The sequence below is a fragment of the Piliocolobus tephrosceles genome, unplaced genomic scaffold (assembly GCF_002776525.5).
Source record: "Piliocolobus tephrosceles isolate RC106 unplaced genomic scaffold, ASM277652v3 unscaffolded_19, whole genome shotgun sequence".
Lineage (NCBI taxonomy): Eukaryota > Metazoa > Chordata > Mammalia > Primates > Cercopithecidae > Piliocolobus > Piliocolobus tephrosceles.
The window spans coordinates 2,095,174-2,122,982 of record NW_022300975.1 but is presented as its reverse complement, the minus strand read 5'-3'; the positions used below and the strand labels follow the sequence as shown (position 1 = coordinate 2,122,982).

General features: G+C 36.0%; 1 protein-coding gene across 1 annotated transcript in view; it reads right to left on the bottom strand.

Moving 5' to 3' along the window:
- Positions 1–27,809, bottom strand: part of LOC113225243 (MORC family CW-type zinc finger protein 1-like) — a 172,227-nt gene that overhangs the window by 87,713 nt on the left and 56,705 nt on the right. The window contains exons 10-14 of the mRNA XM_026456778.1: positions 26,937–27,016; positions 26,039–26,109; positions 23,874–23,938; positions 21,419–21,562; positions 19,105–19,259 (exon numbers count right to left, since the gene is read on the bottom strand). Coding sequence (XP_026312563.1) covers positions 19,105–19,259; positions 21,419–21,562; positions 23,874–23,938; positions 26,039–26,109; positions 26,937–27,016 — 515 coding nt within the window. The remainder of the gene's footprint in view (positions 1–19,104; positions 19,260–21,418; positions 21,563–23,873; positions 23,939–26,038; positions 26,110–26,936; positions 27,017–27,809) is intronic.

Sequence of the window (27,809 nt, the reverse complement as noted above, 5' to 3'; positions counted from 1 at the left end):
AAGAAAGAAAGAAAGAAAGAAAGAAAGAAAGAAAGAAAGAAAGAAAGGAAGGAAGGAAGGAAAGAAAGAAAGAAAGAGAAAGAAAGAAAGAAAGAAAGAAAGAAAGAAAGAAAGAAAGAAAGAAAGAAAGAAAGAAAGAAAGAAAGGAAGGGAGAAAGAGAAAGAAAGAAAAAGACAGAGAGAAAGGAAGGAGGGAGGGAGGGAGGGAAGGAAGGAAGGAAGAAAGAAAGGAAGGAAAGAAAGAAAGAAAAAAGAAGGCCAGGCACAGTGGCTCATGCCTGTAATCCCAGCACTGTGGGAAGCTGAGACAAGTGGATCACCTGGGGTCAGGAGTTTGAGACCAGCCTGACCAACATGGCGAAACCCCATGTCTACTAAAAATACAAAAATTAGCCAGGTGTGGTGGCCCACACCTGTAATCCCAGATACTTGGGTGGCTGAGGTATGAGAATCTCTTGAAACTGGGAGGCAGAGGTTGCAGTGAGCAGAGATTGTGCCACTACACTCCAGACTGGCTGACAGAGTAAAACTCCATCTCAAAAAAAAAAAAAAAAAAAAAGTGAAAAAGTCAAGAAATTGATATAGAACAAAATGTAAATATCATAAAGAAATACAGAACCTAAAAAGTAAATAAAAAGAAATTATGGAGCTGAAAAAAATACAATAACTGAAATTTAAAAATCACTAGAGGGATACAGAGTCAGATTTGAGAAAGCAGAAGAGAAAATCTGAACACAGAAGTGAACTTTAACACAGAATAATGAAAACTAAATCTAATGAACAACAATAAAAAAATATTGAATAACAGTAACCAGGAGCAGCTCACACCTGTAATTCTAGCACTTTGGGAGGTCGAGGTGGGTGGATCACCTGAGGTCAGGAGTTCAAGACCAGCCTGGCCAACATGGTAAACCTCGTCTCTACTAAAAATACAAAAAAATTAGGCTGGGCGCCATGGCTCAAGCCTGTAATCCCAGCACTTTGGGAGGCCAAGGCGAGCAGATCATGATGTCAAGAGACCGAGACCATCCTGGCCAACATGGTGAAACCCTGTCTCCACTAAAAATACAAAAATTAGCTGGGCGTGGTGGCACACACCTGTAGTCCCGGCTACTCAGGAGGCTGAGGCAGGAGAATTGCTTGAACCAGAAGGTGGAGGTTGCAATGAGCCGAGATCATGCCATTGCACTCTAGCATGGTGACAGGGTAAGACTCTATCTCAAAAAAAAAAAAAAAAATACAAAAAATTAGCCGGGGGTGGCACACACCTGTAATGCCAGCTACTCAGGAGGTGGAGGTTGCAGTGAGCCAAGATTGCACCACTACACTCCAGCCTGGGTGACAGAGTGAGAGTCTATCTCAAAAAAAAAAAAAAATTGAATAAAAGTGGACAGAGCCGAAGAACTAGACATCATCAAGTAAGCCAACAGACACCTTATGGAAACCCTAGAAGAAAATGAGAGGAAGAAAGGGAGAGATTATTTAAATAAATAATGGTTGAAAATTTTCTACATTTGGTGAAAAATGTGAATGTAAACATCTAAGGTGCTTAAAAAATTTCAAGTAGGATGAACTCAAAAAGACCCAAGAAACATCATAATCAAACTGTAGAAAGGCAAAGAGAGAGTTTTGAAAGTAGAAAGAAAAAAGCAACTCGTCACATACAAGGGATCTTCAATAAGATTATCAGAAGATTTCTCATCAGAAGGGAAGCCAGAGGCAGTGAACTTACATTATTAAAGTGCTAAAAGAAAACAAACTATCAACTGAGAATCCTACATTTGGCAAAACTACCCTTTAAAAGTGAGAGAGAAATTAAGACATCCTCAGGTAAACAAAAGGCAAAAGAGTTCATTACCACTAAGACCAGCCCTGCAAGAAATGCTAAGGGAATTTTGCAGGTTGACATGAAAGGACATTAGATAGTAACTAGTAACTGTATAAAGAAATAAAGATATCATTAAAGGTAAATAAGTGGACAATTATAAAACAAGTATTATTGTAACAATCGTATGTAACTACACTCTTGGTTTCTTACATAATTTAAGAGACTAATGCATTAAAATTATTTATGTTTTTGTACATACAAGGTATAAAAATGTAATTTTATGACATTAATAACTGAAAGGAGTGGGAAAGGAGCTTCTTGACCCTTTTCCTGTTTAGAAAAAAAAAGTATAGTTCATTGCCAGCATTCATTTAACATGTTCTTTGAGGCTAAAGCAAATCTGATTTTTCAATGTGAAAATAAAATATAAAAATTGATCTTTAGAGTTATTTCTAAACAGAACTAACACTAGAATCACCTGAATAATCAGAATTGCCTATTTTTGAAAAAATCAGATACATCAAATGAATCTATGGCCAACAACTGTTTGAGAACAATGTTAACATCATGCTTAGAATGCTCTGTTTTCCTAGGACTTACATTTTCAGTGATCAAAAATTACCATATTTTGTAAATAGAAATATCACTACTAAAAACAAAATGCTATAAACAAAGTTGATATACTAGAGCAATGTGAAAATAATAATTAAAAGTGAGATATTTCATGGCAAAGTTATCTTGGGGTAAATGTTGTAGCCACAAACGCCACTGGTGCGTATCCTTGGGGCAAACAGGAAAAGAGTTAAGAATCAGAGTTCTTGTATGTTATTGAAGTTAAGCTGGTATATATTTAAATTAGAATGTTATCAGTTTAGCATGTTAAATGTGATCTCCATAGTAACCACAAAAAAATGGCTAGAATATACTTTTGTTTCACTACAAAATATCAACAAGACACAAAAGAAAATCATTCAGGAAATGAGTAACAAAAAGCTATAAGGCATAGATAAAACAATTAATAAAATGACAAAATTCTCTCCTTATCAGTAATTACTTTAAATGTAAATGGATTAAACATTCCAAAGACAGAGATTAGCAGAATAAATTAAAAAACATAATCCCAGCATATGTTGTCTACAAGATACTTACTTTTGATCCAAAGATACAAATTGGTTGAAAACGAAATGATGGAAAAGTATACTTCTTGCAAATAGTAACCAAAAGAGAGCAGATACGGCTATAATATCAGACAAAACAGACTTGAAATCAAAAAAGTTTATGAGAGACAAAGAAGGACATTATACTTTAATGGGAGGTTCAGTATAGCTAGAAAATGTAACAATTACAAACATTTATGTACCTAATAACAGACCATCAAGTATATAAAGCAAAATTTAACAAAATTGAAGGGAGAAATAAACAGTTCTACAATATTAACTGGATACTTTAATACCTCACAATAACTGATAGAACATCCAGACAGAAGTAAAATAAGGAAATGGAGGACTTGAACAACACAATAAACCAACTATATCTAAAAACAAAGAGTCAATAGATTTTAAAGGATAGATATCACATAAAATACCTTCTCCGACCACAACAGGATGAAATTAGAAAACAATAACAAAAGGAAAATGGGAAAATTCACAAATTTGTGGAAATTAAATAACAAACTACTAAATAATAAACAAATCAAATAAAAAATCAAAGGTGTAATCCCAGCTATTCAGGAGCCTGAGGCATGAGAATCACTTGAATCCAGAAGGTGGAGGTTGCAGTGAACTGAGATCATGATGCTGCACTCCAGCCTGGGCGACAAAACAAGACTCTGTCTATAAATAAATAAATAAATAAATAAATAAATAAATAAATAAAATAAGGGAAATTTAAAAATATTGAGAGATGAAAACAAAAACACTACATACCAAAACTTAAAGGACACAGCAAAAACAGGGCAATGAGGAAAACGTATAGCTTTTACAAATGTTTATATTCAAAAAACAAGAAAGATCTCAAATCAAAAACCTAACTTTACAGCTTAAAGAACTAGAAAAAGAAGAACAAACTAAACCCAAAGCCAGTAGGAAAAAGGGCATAAAAGTTAGAGCAGAGATAAATGAAATAGCGAATAGAAAAATAATACAGAAAATCAACAAAATCAAAAGTCAGTTCTTCAAAAAGAGAAACAAAAGTGACAAAACTTTAGCTAGATGAACTAAGACAAAAAGAGAGATGGTCCAAATTACTAAAATCAAAAATGACAGTGGGGACATTACTATTAATTCTACAGAAATAAAAATGATTATAAGAGAGTACCATGAGCAATTGTACAACAACAATAAATTGGATAACTTAGATGAAATGGACAAATTTCTAGAAACACAATACCTACCAAGACTAAACTATGAAGAAACAAAAAATCTGAATAAGTCTACAACTAGTAAGGAGATTGAATCAGTAATAATAAATATCCCAACAAAGAAAAGTCCTGGAACTGATGACTTCTTCAGTGACTGCTACCAAACATTTAAAGAAGAACCAACATCAATCTTTCTCAAACATTTTTTAAAAGTTGAAAAGGAGGAAATATTCCTCCTTAACTCATTCTATAAAGCTGGCATTATCCTATCTCTTTGACACTCCTACCAAAGAAAACTACAGACCAATATTCCTTTTGACAATGATGCAAAAGTTCACAACAAAATACTAGCAAACTGAATTAAGAAGCATATTCTAAAGACTATACATCATGACCAAGTGGAATTTATTCATGTTCAACATACAAAAATCAATGTAATAGATCACATTAAGAGAATAAAGAAAAAAACTGCATGATCATCTCAATTGATGTAGAGAGGGCATATGATATAATTCAACATCCTTTCATGATAAAAACACTCAACAAATTAGGACAGAAGGAAACTACCTCAACATAATAAAAGCCATATGTGAAATATCCACAAAGAATATTGTACTCAATGGTAAAAGACTAAACCTGTTTTCTCTAAGAAGGGACAAGGCAAAGACACTCATTCTCACCACTTCCATTCAAAATAGTACTGGAAGTCCTAGCCACAGTGATTAGGCAAGAAAAAGAATACAAGGCATCCAGACTGGAAAGGAAGAAGCAGAATTATCTCTGTACACAGTTGATATAATCTTATATGTAGAATACCCTAAATATTCCATGCAATTTTTAAAAACTGTTAGAACTAATAAAAAATTCAACAAAGTAGGACACAAAGTCAACACAGAGATCAGTTTTGTTTCTATACACTAACAATGAGCAACCCAAAAGGAAAAATTAGAAGACAACTCCATTTACAATACTATCAAAAAGACAACTTAGGAATTAACTTAATCAAGGAGATGAAAAACTTTTATAGTGAAAACTGTAAAACATTTCTTAAAGAAATTTAAAAAGACATAAATAAACGGAAAGACATCTCATGATTATGGACTGGAAGTTTAACTTAACACAACTGTTAAGATGTCATTACTACCCAAAGCAATCTACAGATTTAATCCAATCCTTATGAAAATTCCAAAGACCTTTTTTTGTGGAAATAGAAAAACCAATCCTAAAATTCACATGAAATATAGAAAGATCCTAAATACCCAAAACAATCCTAAAAAAGAGTAATAAATCTGGAGAACTCACACTTCCTTACTCCAAAACTCACTAAAGCTACAGAAATCTAAAGAGTTGGCACTGACATAAAGACCAATGGATAGACAATCCAGAAAAATAAACTCTCACATAATCAAATATGGTCAAATTATTTTTGACAAGGGTGTCACAACCATTCAATGGAGAACAGGCAGTCTTTTAAACAAATGGTATGGAGAAAATTGGGTATCTACATGTGAAAGATAAAACTGGACTCTTACATAACACCACTTGCAAAAATTAACTCAAAATAAATCCACAACCTAAATGTAACATCTTAAACTAGAAAACTCTTAAAAAACAAAAAGCATCATTAGATTTGGCAACACTCTGTAAAATATATGATACCAAAGGCACAAGCAACAAAAGAAAAAATAGACAAATGGCAACCCACAGAATGAAAAAATATAATGGGAAAACATATATCTGATGACTGGTAGCCAAAATAGAGAGGGAACTCCTCAAACTCAGCAACAACAACGAAAATAATCCAACTCAAAAAAAAAAATCAAGGACCTTGAACGGACATTTCTCCAAGGAAAATATGTAAATGGACAGTAAGCACAAGAAATGATACCCCAAATCACTAATCATTAGGGAAATGTAAATCAAAACTACAATGAGATACCATTTTATGCTCATTAGGATAGCTACCATCAAAAAAAGAACCCACAAAATAACAAGTGTTGGTGAAGATGTGGAGAAACTGGAACCCCTGTGCACTGTCGATGGGAAGTAAAATGGTGTGGCTACTGTGGAAAAGAATATGGTAGTTCCTCAAAAAAATTGAAAATAGAATTACCATTCGATCTGGAAATTCCACTGCTGGGTATATACACAAAAGAACTTAAAGCAGGGTCTCAATTTTCCAAAGAAGACATATAAGTGGCCAAGATGTATGTATTTTTTAAATGGTCAACATGACTAAGCACCAGGGAAATACAAATTAAAATCACAGGGAGATATCACCTCATACCTGTTATGATGACTATGATCAAAGACGTGAAAGGTAGTGTTGGCAAGGATGCGGATAGAAACAAACTCTAACAAGTTTAAAGATCTAAACAAACTTGCACACTAGTGGCAAGAATATGAATTAGTGTAGCCATTATGAAAAATAATATGGAGTTTCCTTCAAAAATTAAAAATAGAACTACCATATGATCCAGCATGTCCTCTTCTGTATATTTATCCAGAGGAAATGAAATCAGTATGTTAAAGAGATATCTGCACACCCATATTCACTGCAGCACTATTTGTAAATAGCTAAGATATGGGATGAATCTAAGTGTCCATCAATAGATGAAGGATTTCAGAACATGTGGTACCTATACAATGGAATACTATTTAGCCTTTTAAAAGAAGGACATGTCATTTGCAAAACCATAAATGAACCTGGCAAACATTATGTTAAGTGAAATAAGCTGGGTACTGAAAGACAAATACTGCATATTTCATTTATATGTGGAATCTTAGAAAGCCAAACTCATAGAAGCACAGAGTAGAAGGATGGTTACCAGAGGCTAGGGGAGGGGGATGGGGAGATGTTGGTAAAAGGATACACAATTTCAGTTAGGCAGGATAAATAAGTTCAAAAGATCTATTGCACATCATTGTGACTATAATTAATAACAATATGTACTTGAAAATTGCTTTTAAAAAACACAGGGCCTTGAAGAGAAATGTGTATACCTATTTTCATAGTAACATTACTCACAATAGCTAAAACACGGAAGCAACTCAAGTGGCTATCCACAGATGAATGGATAAGCAAAACGTGGGGTGTGTGTGTGTGCGTATGTATAACGGAGTATTATTCACCCTTAAAACTGAAGGCAATTTAACATATGCTATAACATGGATGAACTTTGAGGACACTGTGCTAAGTGAAATAAGCCAGTCACAAAAGGATAAATACTTTATTGTTCCACTTACATGAGGTACTTAGTCAAAATCATAGAGACAGAAAGTAGAAGGGTGGTTGTCAGAGGATGGAAAAGCAGGGAATTGGGAGCTATTGTTTCATGCTTATAGCGTTTTAGTTGTGCAAGATGAAAAGAGTTTTAGAGATGGATGGTGGTAACAGTTGTACAGCATTTAAATATCTTTAATGTTACTGAACTGTACACTTAAAAGTGGTTAAGATGGTAAATTTTGTGTTATATGTATTTCATCACAATGGAAAAAAAAAACCACTAAAGAGCCCTGCAGAAATTTAAGTTTGCTGTTGTCATGTATTTTTCCTCTCTTTAAAAGTTACTTCTCCATGAGCACTGCACTTTTCCAAAGGAGGAAGTGTGCTTTATAATTCTGCATGTCTTCAACACGTAGTTCAGCATCCTGCACCTAACAAGCCCTCAACCAATGTTGCTGCTATTCTTGACAAAATGCCTCATTAATATGTTGTGTGAAATAAAATAAAATAAAATAAAATAAAATGAAAGTGGAATAATGTCTCTTCCAAAAAACATTAACCAAAATATTTCTATCCACCTAGAGCCATGCAGATAACCCCAAATTTATTAACTCCAAAATTATGTATTATTTTAACATGCTCACGATAGGTTGATTACAGAATTCAGTTTACTATTACAAAGAGTAGATGGCTGAAAGCACACAGCTAATTTTCAAAATTATAAAAGAGTACATATCTTAAGACTTTTGTATGAAGAGCTAATAAGCTCATTAAATTAATAGGATAATCTAGGATTAATGCGCACACAATTAAAGTCTCAATTTCTAGAAGTATCTGTGAGAAAAAAACTGAAAGGTTAATTTACTGCCGGCTATGTATGGAGTACTTTATTCAGTAGATTCTTAATGTTAATCTAATGAATTGTTCAGGAGCCTCTTTAAACCAAGCACCTGGGGGGGTGGGGGGGAAAGGGAAATACTTGTAATTCCAGCACTTTGGGCGGCTGAGTCGGGCGGATCACGAGATCAGGAGATCGAGACCATCCTGGCTAACACGGTGAAACTCCGTCTCTACTAAAAATACAAAAAATTAGCCGGACATGGTGGCAGGTTCCTGTAGTCCCAGCTACTTGGGATGCTGAGGCAGGAGAATGGCGTGAACCCGGGAGGCGGAGCTTGCAGTGAGCTGAGATCATGCCACTGCACACCAGCCCGGGCGACAGAGCAAGACTCTTGTCTAGGGGAAAAAAAGGGGGGGGGGGGGAAATGCTGCAATTACTTACTCAAAATTTATCAAAAACCAGTAACTACAAGAGCAGTTGACACATATTTTGCCTCTTAAAAATAAGAGAAATGTGTGGGGCGAGGTGTCTCATGCCTGTAATTCCAGCACTTTGGGAGGCTGAGGTGGGCGGATCATTCAAGGTCAGGAGTTCAAGACCAGCCTGACCAACATGGTGAAACTCCATCTCTACTAAAACACAAAAAATTAGCCGGGTGTGGTGGCGGGCATCTGTAATCCCAGCTACTTGGGAGGCTGAGGCAGGAGAATTGCTTGAACCCAGGAGGTGGAGATTGCAGTGAGCCGAGATCGTGCCACTGCACTCAAGCCTAGGCGACAGAATGAGATTCTGTCTCAAAAAAAAAAAAAAAAAAAAAAAAGAGAGAGAAATACAACATCCTCTTAGATGTCAGTTTTGTATCTGTTCATAGAACGTACAATGACATCCAGGGAATCAATTAGCCTAGGAGAGACGCAATCAAATTCAATAGTAAACTACTACAGCAAAGCTTTGATGGTCTCCATCAAAATAAGGAGGCCTGAAACAGTTTATAAACTCAAAGCACCAGAAAAATGGTATACCTGGAGAATGTTAAATCAGTTCCTGCTTTCAGATGGTTCTGTATCTAAATAGATGATTATATTCCAAAGATCTCCTGAGATAGAAATTTCATACCTTTTCTCAGGGAACTGTTAAATCTCTTCCTCCTCTGTTGAATACCGTCCTGTTTGTCATTACTCCTCTCATTTAAAGCTAAGGTAACAGCCAGGCATCAGATCTGTCCTAATCTGGTCCAAGGTGGGATCGCTTATCATTTTTGTTCTTAATGAAAGCTCTGGATTAGGGATGGCAAACTGGTTTCAATGGATAATGTCAACTCCAATCAGTTGGTAATGATGCCTGATACACTCTTGAGAAGAACCATTAGGCCAACCGCTGCTTATCAGGAAGAAATGCCATGATGACTTAGTGTGTGGTGCACGGGTAATGAGAGAGTCCCAACATAATTGAGGCCTATTTGCTATCCCTGTTTGTTTTTCACTTCCCAAGGTGGTCTACTTGAAGTGAAAAAAAGCAAGGCAAGGTATATTCAGTGGTGGTGAAGATGCTACAGTCCTTCTTCCCTTTCTCTTGCCTCCTGGGTATGGTGGCGTGTAGTTGTGCTAGTCTCATGTTATGAGTCCAGTCAGTGGCAAAAGTTATGTGGCAGCTGCTATCAGAACACTTTCACTTCTCTACTCTACTGTAAGCACAGTACGCTCCCCTGCAAAATTCCAGTAGTCTGCAGCTGGTCCAATTCACTCCAAATGTCAACTTCCTCATTTAACAAGGCCAAGTAGCATCATTTTCTCTGGTTTCGTATCACTGGTTACCCACCTTCTCAAGTGTGAGGATCTCCACATGCTGCAAGAAACTTTTAGAACCCACACCCTCAACCTAAGAAAATATATGACAAAAAGTAAACAAATTATGAATTTAATAACACTTTGAGTAATTTTATATTTTACTACCCACAACTACATCTCTATACATTTGAAAATCTATAGCATATAGATGTATGAGGCATAACGCCATCTTAGACAATTATTGGTAGACTTAGGAATTCGTGGACTCCCTGGTATACTCTAAGATGCCCTAGGGCATTTTGGCTCCTGATTGGGAACCACATGATTCTGTGCAGGGAGACTAGAAGGGAGACGGCTAGAGGCCTCATTATGGCAAATCTTAAAAAACAACACTGGGGAAAATTATGTTTCTTCTGGTTCTTTCTTCAGGAAGAAATAAATTTGACCTTCTTTTTTTAGGTTATATTTTTACTTAGTCATTGTCACTGCTCTCCTTTGGATACATTTCAGTTTCCCTCTAAAATGTGGAAATCAAAGCTAAACATAAAAATCAAATCTAAAGTGTATTCCCAAGGAATTCTGTGTTATCATGGGCGATTGCCTAGTCAGCTTTGTATGTCTCCCCAATACCTGAGTTAGACTACCTTTCTACCAGAACTCTCCTTACTCAAGATGTATGTGAAGATTACTGACTAACCTAATGTTCCTAAAAGCTTAAAGATCCATATTTGATTTTTATTAATACAATGTATGCTTAATTCTGGCTACATTATTTTATTTTTCATGGATTAGAGGAATATTTTACAATAAACTTTATTGTGTATATTTGAAGTATACAACATGTGTTATAGGATACATACAGATAGTAAAAGGGTTACTACAGTGAAATAAGTTAATATCTCCATCTCACATAGTTACCCATTTTTCTTGTTTTTGTGGCAAGAGGAGCTAAAACCTACTCACTTAGTGTAAGTCCCATATACAATACCTTTTTTTACTTCAAAGATGTATTGTGAGCTGCTTTATTAGAGTGAAATGAACCATTTAGCAAACTGTGAACTTCGTAAGCAAGTGTTTAAAACATGATTTTCAAAGACATTCCTTACCATTGTGTTTAAAGCCATAATGCAAAGGGTTTATATGTACACGTTTAAAAGATGAATCTCAGCATGTTACTTCAAAGATGCATTGTGAGCTGCTTTATTACAGGGAAGTGAACCTTTTACCAAACCATAAACTCCCATATACAGTACAACTGTATTACCTACAGTCCTCATATTGTACATCCGGTTTCTGACTGCAGTTTTAAATTCAGAGTCATTCAATATAACTTACTCTTCTTAAGCAGGCTGATGAGGAGAGTTTTGAGGTCTTCTTTTAGGTATGGCAGGGAAAATCAAACTATAAGAATCAAATTTCACTGAATTCCAGAAAGAATAAGGGTCTTAGACATTTTATTTGCAATATGGGTGAGATCCTTGGAGATATTTTAGCAAAAAAACTTCATTGTAGCTGTAAAAAATGTCATTATCATGATAATACAGGTAAAGTCAGAAAGAAAAGGAAGCATAAGTGCTGTCAACGGTAATAATTTCAATTACCAGCTGAAAGCAATGTAAATGAATTAAATCCAAGAATGTGGTTTTTTTTTTCCAACAGTCAATTTGATGAACCCTTGAACCATCTTTTTATTTGCTGGGAGCAGACATGACGTAATGATTTTAAACAGAGTATATATTTATGTCATGTAAATCAATTAGGCAAAATGTCTGTATCATATTTTAATCTTTTAATTGTCTCTTATTCTTTTCACACCAAACTTTTATCCAAAGCAATTTTTTAGCAGTATAGAGTTCAGTTGCTTCTGTTAAACAGTAAAAATACCAACATGGGTAACCAAGTAGTAGATGAAAGACAGTTTTTCCTTATAGAAGTATTAGAGCTGATGAAGAAAATATAATATAATTAGAATACAATTTTTTGAACTCCTAAGGAATCTGAGCATTGATCACTAATTGCTGATATCATTAAAAGAGAGATAATCAGCCTCCCAGTGGAAGAACACACTACCACCTATGAAACATCTTGACAAAAAAGACACATCTAAATGGGCAAGCTGCTAGTCTACCAATTTAAATAAAAATGAACAGAATGGAAGAACCTGTTGAACTACTCCTACTAACGCAGTCAGCAAAATCTAGACTGTGTGATAACTATAAGACCACCAATCTGGTTTTCTTACAAATAAACTTAAGGAAGAACCAAAAGGAGGGGAGTGGAAGAGGGAGAGAGTGATAGAGAAAGAATCTTGCAGTTTATGACAGGAGATAATTAGAAATATGAACAACAGACTGGATATTTTATTATATTAAGAAGGTAGTAACTTTTAGGTAATGATATTTGTACTGTGATTTTTAAACAGTACTTACTTTTAGAATAAATGCTAAAATACTTATGGATGTAATTATACAGGGTCTGGGACTGCCTTCATAATCCAGTTGTCAGGGAATAGTTGGGCTACAGATGAAACCAGTTCACCTACAAGTTGATCACTGAGGCTGGTTGATGGGTTTACAGAGTTTCATTATAAAATTCTCTTTAATTCTAATTTTGAAATCTCCCATATGTATTAGTTTGCTAGGGCTGCCATGACAAAATACCACAGACTGGGTGGCTTATACAACAGAAGTTTATTTATTTTCTCACTATTCTGGAGGCTGGAAGTCCAAGATCAAGGTATTGGCAGGCTTGGTTTCTTCTGAGGCTTCCCTACTTTGCTTACAGATGGTCACCTTCTCCCTGTGACCTCACACATTTTTTGATTTGTGTGCACCTATCCCTGGTATGTCTCTTTGTGTCTGAATTTCCTGTTCTTATGAGGACGCCAGTCAGATTGCATTAGGGCCCACCCTAACAACTCTATTTTAGCTTAACTGTTTCTTTAAAGGCCCTATACAGCCTGAGCTACTGGGAGCTAGGGCTTCAACTTATGAATTTGAAAGGAATACAATTCAGCCCATAACACCATAATAAATTTTAAAATAATATAAAATATGTTGATAATATTTTTAAATAAAACAGGATGTATACATAAAATCCTTAACTTCAAAAACTGAATTAAAAAGATATGAACTGTTTCTGAGACTACATCTTCAAATAAACTTGTCTCATATTCTCACCTTTTAATATTTGCCTCCTCACTCGATGTGTATCCTTAGCAAAGTTGTTATATTCATTTTCCTGGTAGTCCCTTTCTGAGATCTTAGAGACTAAATTGCATTATATGGAAAACAAAATTCTGTGGTGAGCAACTAACTATATCCAGGCACTACAGCATTGTCTACGTTTTAAAGAAAATATTCATGTAACAAATATTATTTCTCACTTTCAAAATTATGCACAAACTGGGGAATTGACAAGGGTTAGGCGATAGCACAATCAGGAAAACATGTCCCAAGGTACCCACTTTTATCTCAGTGGAGATCACTGGTAGAGGGTCAGGGTGTCTGATTTTCCTGTCCTACGCAACTGGGTTTACATGAAGTCACACAGAAAATACTAGCCAGACTTTACATAAATCTGGGAATATAACACATTAGTTAGAAGTTAGCATTAGATTCCAAAAAAAGGTCATTACAACCTGAGAGAATGAGGCCTAATAAGGTGACAAACTTTACTAGGGTTAAATGTATGATTTTACACTAGGGCTCAAAACCTCTTACTGGAAAAAATAAGAAAAGAGAGGTATGGCTTTACAAGAACACATATTAATGTTTTTGTTAAAAACTTTAACTGGTAATGAGGACACTGAGGGTCAATAATGTGTTTACTGAGAGTTCACATATTTTTAGGTGTACCAGTAAGATTCCAACAACTCGAAAGAAAGATGAGGATCCCATTTCAGTCAAGGCTGTTCAGGTTTCATCTGGCATATTTTGTTTCTAGGTAATACATTTTAAAATATAATGCTAGGATGGTAAATATATTTAATACCATGTCAAACGAAGAATAATTGCTATTCTTGAACTTGGAAACATTAGTCAAGATTAAACAAAGACTGAAGACAGACATAATCTTGTCTTCAAATACCTGGGGGGGCTGCCATTTAGAAAAGCTTTAGGCCTCCCCTCCTTGGCCCCAAACAGGAAGAACTCAGTAAACCCAGCTAACCCCTCCCCATCCTAAGGCCTTAGGAAACATCACTTCCTCGGGGAGGCCTTCCCTGGCCTACAGACTGTGGGCTCCTGGCCACTGGCTTCTGCAGTTTTCATTCTTCTCTGTTGGGCACTAATCCTATTTCTAATTGTCAAATCGTGTTAGCTTGTGTCTTAGTCCATTTGGTTGCTTATAACAAAATACTATAGACTAAGTGGCTTATAAATAACACGCTTATTTCTCAGTTCTGGAGACTGGGAAGTCCGAGATCAAGGCACTGCCAGATTCTGAGTCTGGTGAGGGCTTGCTTCCTGGTTCTTAGATGGCTGTCTCTCACTTGAACATCGCATGGAGAAGGGGGTGAGGGGTCTCTCTTGGACTTCCTTTATAAATACACTAATGCCAGTCATGAAGGCTCTGCTCTCATGACCTCATCACCCCGCTGAAGTCCCAGTTGCTAATACCATCATCCTGGGGGTCAGATTTTCAACATTTGAATTTGTAGGGGAGACACAAACATTCAGACCATAGCACCACCCTAGACTGTAAGATCTCAGAGAAGACAGACCGTGTCTGATTTGCTGGTCCTAGAACACTGGTGCCTAGCATGGTAGAATGAAAGAATCCATGAGGCATGGATTTGGATTTAATATGAAGATCTACGTATTTTTTAATAGTGTTGTGCAAATTCATGGGCTGCCTCAAGAGGGAGCAGTTTTCCTTTCACGGGTGGCCCCGCATTCAGGCTTAAAAAGGCAGCGAGAGTGAGGGGATTAAAAGTGACTGGGCTAAATGAATTTTACCCTCTTTGCCAACTGAAGAACTAGGATTTGAATTCTTCTGCGAAACACCAGCTCAATTCTGATCCATTTTGGAAAAGTTTAGTAATACATTTTTCATAATTGCTCCTGTTCAAACCCAAATTTCATTTAATGTTTCTCCCCACTTTTTATTTCTCCTTCTCTCCCTACTCCCCAAAGCTGATGATTACTATTTCCATTTTATTATAAGGATATATAAAGCTTCAGAAAACATAGTGGCAGACAGTGAGGTGAGGTCAGACTTAGAAACGAGGAAAATATTTCTGAGATTCTTAGCATCAGCTGGGCTGAAAGTAAGTGTAGATTTGATAAATGACATAAAAAAGACTCAAAAGGTAAAAATAAAAGTGAACCCTCCCACTAATTAGTGAAAATTCTCAAAGTGGGGGATAAGGAAGGAGACCTCTACTACTCCTGCTGCCCTCCTCCCCCCACCTTGCCTAGTTCACAAGACAGGAGGAAAGAGAGAAAGCAAAACGTTAGAAACAAACAAAAGTAAGATAAATAGCCAGACAACCTTGGCACCACCACCTGGCATTACCTCTCCACTTCTCTTTTTGCCTATTTGATTTTTACAAGGACCCAGTTTTCCCTAAAAACACATCAGACTTTCAGCAAATATAAAGACTCCATCTTTTACTCACAAGGCCAAAAAAAAAAAAAAAAAAAAATCTACCTAAATACTTTTCATTAAAATGTGTGCCCTGTAATACTGGTTTTCAGATAGTCAAATATTACATAACTTTGGTTATTCCTGTGGCAGTTAATAAGCAAAGACCTTGAAGGTCAATCTCCTTACAAATTACTGAAACTACCAATTCTGACCTTGATTACTTGGTTTAGTTTGATAAAGAAGTTTGAGGATGAAATGAAACATATGAACAAATACACATGCCTGCTATCCTTCCTCTAGTCTCTATCTTCCTTCTAGAGAAACATCTTTTGTGACAGTATCCTCTAGCCCTCTACCAATCCATAGATAATTATGGAATTGTGAAAACAATATGTTATCAACCAATAATAATAAAAAGACAAATATATTTATTTTAAACTCTATTACATCTGTTGAAAAGGTTAAGAAACAGGTAGACAGAAGCAATTAGGTAGAAGACAGAGAAACAATTAGATAAGGACAGGGAATTAGGTAAGCAGTGGGGGCTAGTAAATGATACCTTGTACCTGGGAGTACAACTGTTGGGAGGGAACCCACATACCAAGCAAAGGGGCTTCAAGAGAGCTCCACCCACAAAGAGGACTGAGTATGACTCTCCCGAGTGTGACATAGATGGAAATAACTTTTACAACCTTTAAATCTAATGCCTACCTCTTTCTGAAGACTTAATTCCTTCTTCTAAGGATGAAGACAAGAAAGGGATTACAGCGAAGACAAGAGGAGTATGGGGAGGTTCATGATTTTCAAATGCTTAATGTTTTCCTTTTATACCATGTCATACTAGCAGTTAAAGACCAGAGAGTAGATGTTTGACTTAAACCTCACTATGTTTATGTTGATATGTGTATCTTTACATGTTTTCTACAGCTTTAGCAAACCCTGCCAGACAACGTAATCATTCTCATGTTTAGCATAACTTCAGACATGTTTCTGAAAAACAAAAAAATACACATGAAAAAAGATATGCCTATCCCAGGAAAAATTACAAAGGTATACTCTTCAGAGCAGTGCTTCTCAAATTTGATTGTGAATATAAATCACCGGGAGATCTTGTAAAAATGCAGATTTTAATTCAGTGGGTCGCAGGTGGGGCCTGGGATTCTGCATTTCTAACAAACTCCAGGTGATATTGATATTAATGGTGCACAGAACACACTCTGAGTATGTTTTAGACCATGACATGAAAACCCAGATTCGGCAAGAATCTGTCCCCTCAATCTCATTCCCCCTTTCATAATTTCCCACTGAGTTCCTACACTTTTCCCTGTTGTGCTGGTGAGAAAGTTTTAGGTACAGCTGGATGGATACAAATGAAAAGAAAATATTCTAAAATTACAACTTCAAGTGAAGATTTTAAGTTGACTCAAGGGAATAGACATATTTTTAATGTGCATGAATTATACATACTTCATCCAAATCATTGAATACAGGATATCCTATTTCTTGACATAAACGGAGCCCTATGTCTGTATAACTTAAAAGTAAGTTTATTTACAGACAACCTATAGAATGGGAGAAAATATTCACAAACCATTCCTCTGACAAAGGTCTAGTACCCAGAATCGATAAGGAACTTAAATAAATTAGCAGGCAAAAGACAACCCCATGAAAAAGTGAGCAAAGAACACAAATACTTCTCAGAAGAAGACATACATGCTGCCAACAAATATGAAAAAAAAATGGTCCACATCACAAATCACCAGAGAAATGCAAATCAAAACCACAATGAGATACCATCTCATACCTGTAAGAATGGATTTTGTTAAAAAGTAAAAAAAAAAAAAAAAAAAAAAATGTTGGCCAGGCTGTGGAGAGAGGGACACTTACACACTGTTGGTGGGAATGTAAATTCATGTAGCCACTATGGAAAGCAGTTTGGAGATTTCTTTAAAAACTAAGATTTCAACTATCATTCAACCCAGCAATCCTACTACTGGGTATATACTCAAAGAAAAATCAGTTGTTCTACCAAAAGGACACACGCATCTACATGTATGTTCATTACAGTGTTATTTCCAATAGCGAAGACACGGAATCAACCCAGGTGTCCATCAACAGTGGACTGGATAAAGAAAATGTGGCACACACATACCATGGAATACTACACAGTCATAAAAAAGAATGAAATTGTGTCCTCTGCAGCAACATGGATGTAGCTAGAGGCCATTATCCTAAGCAAACTAATGCAGAAAAAGAAAACCAAATACCACGTGTTCTCACTTATAAGTGGGAGCTAAACACTGGGTAAACATAAACATAAAGATGGGAATAATAGACACTGAGGAATATAAAAGGGGAGAGAAAGGGAGACAAGGGCTGAAAAACTACCTATTGGGTACTATGCTCAATACCAGGGTGACAAGTTCAGTCATATCCGAAACCTCAGCATCACACAATATACCTCTGTAATGATCTTGCACATGTACACCTTGATTCTAAAATATATATTGAAAAACAAAAAGAAGTTTAATTAATGCACAGCACACCATCTCATTGTTCAGGTGTCTCTGGGGAGTGAGGTGATCTAAATAAATCACATTTTTCAGATAACTAAAGTTTATCTTTTTAAGTTTCCAGATCTATTGATTTTAGAAATTTTTAATTGAAATCTTCCTGGAATTAACATACTCAAGAATTTTTAACTATACAAAACAAAGTTTAACATATCTGCCTGGGCGTAGTGGCTCAGGCTTGTAATCCCAGCACTTTGGGAGGCTGAGGCAGGTAGATCACGAGGTCAGGAGTTCAAGACCAGCCTGGCCAAGATGGTGAAACCCTGTCTCTACTAAAAATACAAAAATTAACCGGGCGTGGTGGCAGGTGCCTGTAATTCCAGCCACTTGGGAGGCTGAGGCAGAGAATTACTTGAACCAGGGAGGCAGAGATTGCAGCGAGCCAAGATTGCAACACTGCACTCCAGCCTGGGCAACAGAACAAGACTCCATCTCAGACAAAAAAAAAAAGAGTTTAACATATCTACAGTTACCCAGGGTCAGTAGTTTTTACTCTATGGTATGACGTAACATTATACGAGCTACTAAGGTCTGCATGGGACTATGTGCTCTCTCACACAGTGGAGTCCCAGCGCCCAGAGCAGGGTTTCTCAGTCTATTTGGAGCTATCTTCTGTTTCCTTCCTCCATGGTCAGCTGTCACCTCACTCTGTTCTCTGATTGCCATTCCCTTGTAATTTCTAATCTGCTGCTTTGTTTTTCACGATAGTTTGGGAAAGATTCTGAAATGGGCTCCCTTCTCACTCCTTCCTTCACACTCCTGTTTTTAAAGCAGGAGCTCCCTTTCAGAGTTTTTAGTTGCTGGTAATCTGAATTCAGATAATCATGTCAGCTTAAAGAAATCACAGAAAGTAATCCCACTGGTAAGTATCTCCTACTTACTATGACTACTGAATACTCACTGATGCCGGTGTCCTTACAGTACTGGACCAAGTACTGTCCCATGACTTTTAGTAGATGATTGTACTCTTGGACATTGAGAAATTCCTGTTTATTATGGGATGGTTCCATGACCTCCAAGGGTATATTAACAATTCCAACCACGCCTGCGCCAAGTCTGAGAAAATATATGCATATTTAAATTTTGAAAATTTGGCTAAAGAAAAAAATCAAATATATTCTGGTCATTTGAAATCATTTTTTTTTCCAAAAATAAATTGATTCTGTTGGTCTGGACCATGTCAAAGTTTAACAAGTTATCTAACGACGTTATCACAAATCTGTGGGGATCCCAACATGTTTGGTACCATAATAAAAAAATCACTTTAGTACAATGTTACTGAGTTAATATGACTCGTTTTACAAACCTATCACCTTACATGGAGAGTGAGGGTGGCTGGGAAGGCAAGGCCTTTTGACATTAAAAACCATGGTGCCTTACTGCAATAAACTGGCATAATCTTCTAAATGACAGTGGCCAGAGAACCACTTTCTTTCTCTGCATTTCATCTATCAGATTGGATTTCTCCTCTCCATTGCAGAGGTCCTCGGGGTGCTAAGTGAATTCTATGAAGGAATCACAGAGTTGGCTTATCCCACAGGGTAATGAGTATTTCACTTTAAATCTGCTTGGTGACATAACCTGCTTTGGGAAAGAGTATACAATTGTCTAAGCCTTTAGGCTGCCTTTTGTATGGCACATGTGTCAAAGCCTCACAATTTGGGGTCCCTGCCCATCGTGTTTTGCTACCACTTCACTCTTCCACCTTGCTTTCCTTTCACTATTCATTCTCTAAGTCTAAATTTGGGCTTCATTCTTCTAGAAGGCCTAAATTGACTTCCCCAGTTTGCTTTACTGTCCCTCCTAAATGCTCTTTTTGCACTGGATGCTCACCTCTAACATAACATTCATTCATTCATTCAAGCTCAGCACCTAGCCCTGTTCCAGGAACTAAGAATATGGTGAGAACCAGAAGTATAGGTTCCCTCTGGCTTTGAAGTTTCTCTTTTACAGAAGGGTGGCAGGCATGAAGCTAATAAACAGACAAGTATACAAGATCATTTCAGATGGTGATAAGTGGGGTGAGTAACATAATGCAGGTGCTGTGATATGTGAAGAGTGACAGGTGGGGGGAAGGGAAGGGACCAGTTTTAATAAGACAGTCAAGGAAGACCTTCCTGTGGAAAATACTTCAGGCTCATGGCTGAATGGCATGTTAAGGCCCGCAGTAAGAACATCTGAGGACAGAAGGTTCAAGGCCGAGGAATGGCATGTCCCCAGGTCTCAGTGCAGAAATGAGCTTAGGAGGTCTGAGGAACAGGAAATGCAGAGAGGGTAGGGTATTAGTAGGGGGTGAGGTCCCACAGCCAGTTAGAGGCCAGATAACTGGAAGCCCATGGCAAGCAGTGCTGAGTGCACTGGGATTTAAGCAAGAAATCCAACTAATCTAGGTTTTATAAGATAATTCTTATTTTCACATAATATAAAAATATGCATTTATATGCTTGTCCCTTTCACTTGATTATACATTCCTTAGCAAAAGGGCCATTTATCAGCAGAGCTTAGTATAGTGCCTGGCATACAACACTGCACTATAGGTGCTTATTAAACAAACAATGAATGAATTGCTAATTCCTTGAGAGTGAAGAAGCAAGATAGTAAATGCTCCCTGACCCTTTCTACTGGTCATGATTATCTTGTCTGATCCTGTCCTTTTCTGTGTGTCTCTTCAGGACTCTACATCATTGATGAAAGCAGCCTGAGAAGTTTCAGACCATTGGGAAAGCATGAGAATGTATTACTCTAAAATCCAAATAGGCTAGAGAGTTTCAGTAACATATGATCATACAGGTCACTGGCATGAACTCATACATGTAGGGGCTGCACAAAATGTTAATAGGGTTGCTTTACAAGACTATGGATTTTTCTTTTCTTTCTCTTCTAAAATTTATTTAATATGCTTGTATTATTTTTAAATTGGTAAAGCATTAAAAATTTAAGCCAAAGAGGTGGCACAAGGAATGGCCCCACATCAAGTTGCTCAATCAATGCATTGAAGAAAATTTCCCAAAGTGTGATTTTTCCTTAGGGCATGCATGCATATTCACTGATATTATAAATGAGGCAGATTAATGCCTGCATATCGACAGGAAGGGTGAATAGAGACTATGACACTTGCTCCCACTGTGATTAGTCACTCATCTCACTCCACAGACAGCATCTTACTATAACCTCCCTCTCTCTGCTTATACCTCTGAAAGCAAAAACATACTTACAAGGACTTCAGTTTCAACTGTGAGCCCACTTTTTCATGCATTTTGATCAAACGGTTATTACTGTAAATGAACATTCCAGCTTGGCTTCGGTTTTCCACGTTCACTCCATAGAACAGGGAGAGTGTTCTGGCTTTCTTTAGTTCTCTAGAGTTAGATTCAGAAAGTTTAAAAAGTTGTTTATTAAATAAACATATATAGTTTATGAAACTGCTAATAATTAAACTAGAAGGTTAACGTCAAAGGTATATATCCAAATATTTTGCAAAATCTGGTAGGCACACTCAGTTGTCTCTGTATAGCCAAGTATTCTGCATAAACATGATGCTAGTAACTATGCCAGTCAAACAAAAGCATTCACTGATTCAAAAACACGTCTGCCAATTTAAATTGACAAGAACTAGAAAATGCTAAAAGAGTTGTAAAACATTAACTGGTCTTATCGGTACATTGCAGCATTTTTTACAAAATGATGACTTGGCTATTTTAAATTTTAAGTATTTCTAACAGTAGGTGTGATTTCTAAATTTCAGCATCTTCTCAAGTCTCCAGATATCCGACATAGACTGGAATGCGCCAAAAGATATTCTCTGGCTTCCTCTTAACCTTTTCCAAAATACAAGGTAAATAAGTTATTATCATAAAGCAAGTTTACAAGGGCAACAGATATGAGCTCCTGTTTTTCCGACTGACCTTCTATATTATGTTTTGTGTGAGTTTTCTATTAAAAGTATAGAATAGAAATTGAGAAATACCACAATGTGATAAAAACAGTTACAGTACGGAGTTGTGATATAAACATCTGTAATATCAGAGGCTGCTAGAAGCTATGAAAATGCCTAGATGTGAGAGGTAGACTTGGTTTCAGACACAAGCCTGTTTTTGTAATAACCATGGTTGTGCCTCTTAAACTTTCGGTCTCATTTGAAAAATGGGACTAATACCTGCCTAGCCACTTGTGATGTTATAAGAACTAAAAGAAATAATGTTAAATATAAGCCTGGAACAGATTAAGTACATAACAATCATTATTTTCTTTACCCAATCAAGGATGACAACAAAAATAATTCTCCTGCACTCACCCTGTAGCTCCCCTCTCTCCACAAACTTGGTCTTTTGTTTTATGACCACGTGCTATTACATTTGACATAATATACTTACTGGACCAATTAAATGCATCTATCATTAAAGAACAATTATAAAGTTCTATGAGTCCTTCCATGTGGATATGATATATATAGAACATAAGATATGAGTTAATATACTATATATTTATTAAATGCATGTATATCTAAGGTTAAACATATAGGAATCAAACTTTTTCTCAAAAATCACTACTCACTAATGAGATCCCAACTATTCAACAAAAGTACTGACTGTATAAGGGATACCTAAATAGGGTATTACAGTATATGACAGTAATAGGGTATTACAGTATATGACATAGTCACTCTATAATATTAAATGATATACTGATATTCTTCGATTAAAAAACCCAGCATTTGACCATTAAAACAAGTTCATGGCAACTGGCATTATTATTAATAAAGTGTTGATTGGTCAGTTTTCAAACATTTCACTGTATGAACTATCTCATACAGTGAACTTGTTTCAAGAAGGTTTTTATTTCTAAAGCCTTAGGGCTTCGTTTTTAAATTACAATTTCTATGACATTTATTTAAATTTTTCTGGTAAATGCATAAGTAACATTTCACATTTATTTATTGTGATAAATGCAAAAGTGACATTTAAAATTTAAGTTTTGAGGAAAGTTATGGTTGGATGTCAGTGCATGGTTCACAAAAAATAATGTTAAGAACTAATCATACTTCCCTTAAAAATAGTTTCACAAAGGTATCACAGCTTTCAAAGTCCGATCTTATGTGGGCAGCAGTGACTATTTTCAGTTTAACTTGTTTAGCATTTGAGTTGGACAGCAAGTTAATCTTACAAATGTAAATATCTGGTTTTGTTAACATATCCTTGCTATTTTTATTTTAGCGATATATAAGCAATACATTCACGTGAAACATTACTTCCTATCTTAAATTTTAAGCTACTAGACAAAGGGAAGAAACTGGAACCAATTCTCTAGAATTTAAATGGCAAATGACACAGAGGCAAAGTGAGTTATCAGCTGATCCTCCAGGCAGTTCACTCCCTCATCCAGACATCTTCATCTAGCCCAAACAATTAAATGCTGAACTAGTTTTTCACTTTTTTTGGAAGTTTTAACATTATGTAGACACACACGTGTACGTGTAAATATATACTTTATCAATGTTTTACATTGCTTATCTTGGTTTTGGGACCTTGACTATATTAGATTTCAGATTATAAGATGTCACAAACTGAAAAAAAATTGTCACAATAACCACTAAATCTACCTACTTAGAAACCAGAATTTGTTTTAACACAGTACAGAGGATTCCTGCAAACAAAAAAGCTTATGTCTCACCTTTGTTTTTCTCTAAGATTCTTTTGCTTTGCTTCTACATCTTCCAGAGCTCTCTGTAATACCTCCTGGAGAAGTGCATTGGTTAGGAGAGAACACAATGTCACTGAATTAACAAAAAGCAAGTTGATATTATCCTATTATACAAATGTTTCAAGGGTAACAACAGCTCACATTACCTAATGCAATTCTACCATCGTAGATTCTCAATACTTGATAAATTATTCAGTTTCAACACCTTAGAAGATAAACCAAATCTTAACCCACTATTCTCTTTTGTACATATTCAGATTATCCTCTCTGCCTTTTAGAGAAAGAAACTTTGTTCTCCATAATGGCACAAAGTCTTTGACGAAAACTTGGGTGAGTTATTTAGTGTACCCAGGTTCTGACTTTTGTTTGTGAGAACAATAAATGCTCAATTATGTGACCACTAAGTGTTTTTGCAGGAAAAAAAAAAGATAATTGAGAAATTTGGTTAGTAGCCAGCAGAAAATATCTTCTTCATATCGAATTCTGGATACCTCTAATATTTCTCAAATTTTCCCTTTATAGGATACCCCATGCCCAGTTAACTTTCTTATTAACACTTTTGATTTGATATACCAACTCATTCACTACTCTAAATCTGGTACGCTCCCTCTAACCAAGCAGAAGAGAAATAATTCATGATTGTTGTTCTCAGGCATCAGAATAGCCTCTTAACATGCTTCATCCTCCTGAGGTGAAAGGTGGGTATCTCTTTTGATGTATGGTACGTCACTGAATGAACACTATTTTCACTGAATTTCCAGTAAAAGAAAGTGGAAAATGGTTGGCAAGTATTCCATTTAAAATTCATCTGCCCAGAAGAATTTAAGAGGTCAAAAGTTCAGGTCATTCTGCTTTGCTCTCTTCTCTGCCTTAAAGAAACCAGACTGCATCAGATCAACAAAGCAAATTGGTCAAGGACTTCCCTACCCTGCCTGCCCTCAGAGCACAGAGCAGAGGCAGGGAGAAGAAATAGCAGGAGGCAAAAAGGAAGCAAGGTCCTGACCCATTAGTCTTTCTCTGGACTCTCAAACATATAAAGCAAAGGGAAATGATTTCTTAAAAACAAAAGTTTAAAAAGCTTAAACTATTAAAAATCAATAATCAGTAACAATAAGATAGGTTTACCTTTAATTTAAAAAATGAAAAGAAAAAACTAAGAAATTGGGGCAAGCCATGGACAGAATTAGCTTTGGGGCATTACCACGAACTACTCTTTGATGTCATCCTTTACTCAAGACCTTAGATGTGAAAGATCTTTATCAGACACAGCCTTGGTCCTGGAAAGTTAAATGGCAAAATCACTGAAAGGATTCATACATTCAGTCTGTAGAAGAGGATGAAGAGAAGGTGAAGTACGGCATTTTACCTCCATATTCCTACTTATCCTTTTGCATGTAAGCAAATAAATATGTTGCTTAATGATTCACCATCGTTTAAAGCTTCACACCATATTTTTGGTAAGAGTTAGCAAACTTACAATACGTGTCTTGCAGCAATATTCTATTTCTCTTAGTTGCAATGCATTATAATTAATAACAATAGTTCTTTTTAACTTATCTTACTCATGGGCATATTGTTAAGAATTACAAAGCATGTTTATGAACTGTGTGGAGCAACTCATAATAAAAGAGCTTTGGAAGCTGAAAGCATTGTTATTAATATTCATAATTACAGTATATAATTCCTAGCACTAGCAGGAAGGAGTGCTTATTAGACCTTTCCTTGCTTTCCTCATTTATTTAGGTCCACAGGGAGCTATAATTTGAATAGATATTTTCAAGGAGACTTGATAGGCTAGTTTTTTCTTCTGCTGGCTTTTCATTATTTTTTCCCTTTCTCCTGTTACTTTCCTTTCTATTTTAAAGAAATTGCTTGTGATGCTCTGCCCCATTTCAAATTCACCCCATGTTCTGTTCATCTTTTGTCTCTGCCTCAGCCTTGCCCCCACTTGCTGAGTTTCTTCTCCTTTCTCTGCACTCATCTATTCTGTTGACCTGAGTTAAAATCAACTTAATCTTCTGAGCTTATCTGTGCTTAAAAGTTTAGGAAGTAGATGATAAGAGACAACTATGCACAGGAAAAAGCAAATGACACAATTTGCCATTTAATAAGACTACTCTCTTTACATGTCATACCTTGGCAGAAGATAAAGAGGTTGTGTCACACTGGTTTACTTTGATTTGTGCTTCTTTCAATGTGAATTCAGCTAGAAGTAGAAGCTGAATAGTTATAATATAGCAAAATTATTTCAAGCAATTTTAAGTGAGTATTTTCCATACATACAGCATGACCAGTGAAAAATGGCATACAGACCATGATCTCAGAAAACCCTATGTTCCTCTTATAACTTTTACACATTTTAAATCTTCCTTCTATTGGGCTTTCATTTAAGTATGACAATTTATAGGACATAAATATACAAATATAAATTCAAAAGTCATAAATGAGTTTTTAGCTGACAGAAAATGCTTTAAAATCCACAAAATATAGACGTAGAGCTACTACTCACTCCCAGATACTGGGGAAGAGAGCTTTGTTCCTGCAATAGGAGGAGTGAATATGTAGAACATCCTTCTGAAAGTAGATGCAGTGCAGGGATCTAAAATGACCTAACACAGTGCTATGACAAGCAGGGTTATTTTATTTTTTAAAATAGAGACACAGTCTCACTATGTTGCCCAGGCTGGTCTTGAACTCTTGGTCTCAAGTGATTCTCCCACCTTGTCCTCCCAAAGTGCCTGAATTATAGGTGTGAGCCACCATGTCCAGACAGACAAACAAGGTTTCTAACAAATATCAATCTAGTTTGAAGTGTGTTCAGGATCATAGTTACAATAATAAATAATATCATGAGTAAACAAACTCAGAGATTGAAAGAATGTGTTTTGAAGTTCCACAGAGACAGAAACTACAATTAATTAATTGTAGTAGCTCCTACAATGCCTGGAGCAATGTATGTCTCAGAATCAGTGCACAATTAAGATTTGCTGAATGACTGAACAACAATGATGTAGGCTACAGGTAATCGCATACCAATCTTTACTGCTTCTTCTGCCTTTTTAACTTCATTTTTAAATGCTCCTTTAAAAGAAGATGTGACATAAAGATACTTTCTGAAAAGAAAGAAAAAAGAACATAATCAAGTCAGACTATCATTTTAAAGTACATAAGGCAATATTCTTTAGTAAGACTATATGCTCCAGAGATACACAATTATTAAGAAAGATTCATCGAGTGAGTTGCATCCAGCTAGTAAATTAGCAAACTTTATACCTAAGCGAAATTCCTTGCCTTTCGCTACTTAGAAATGTTGCTTTTGTAAGGAGACTTCATGAGAGTGATAAGAAAATCTGCCCACACAAATGTTCACTTCGACATCTAAAATAGGATAATTTTCTTTAAAAAATTTTATGAAGTTGTTCCCTTATCAAAGTTTCTGGTTAATATGCATAGCCCTCTTACTCAGATTATCATCAACACTGGATAAACTACTTCTCCTAGTCCCAAAACAATTATCTTTAATGGCGATGCTCAGAAACACACATTCATGTATCATTTTAAATTACCAAAAGCACATTTTCTACTTTATTGATTGAGAAACCTGTTTTCAAGGTCCATTGTTTTAGTGATGGCAAAGATGCTCTAGAACAATAAAGGAAAAAATATATACATGTATATATCCATAAACTCAAAGAGAACAAAGCACAGGTGAGAAAAGCTCTACAGAACCTGAGGTTCTCTGAATACAGTTGAAAGTATGTGCACCTGTTACAGAAAATTCCCCAAACTGGGCTTTAAAACATTGGTTTAAATCATCATAGAGAGAAAAATTCTAGAATAATATTTGGTTTGAGAATGCTCAAAGCTCTGTAAACTCTAAATGTACATCAGTAAGAAAACAGTTAA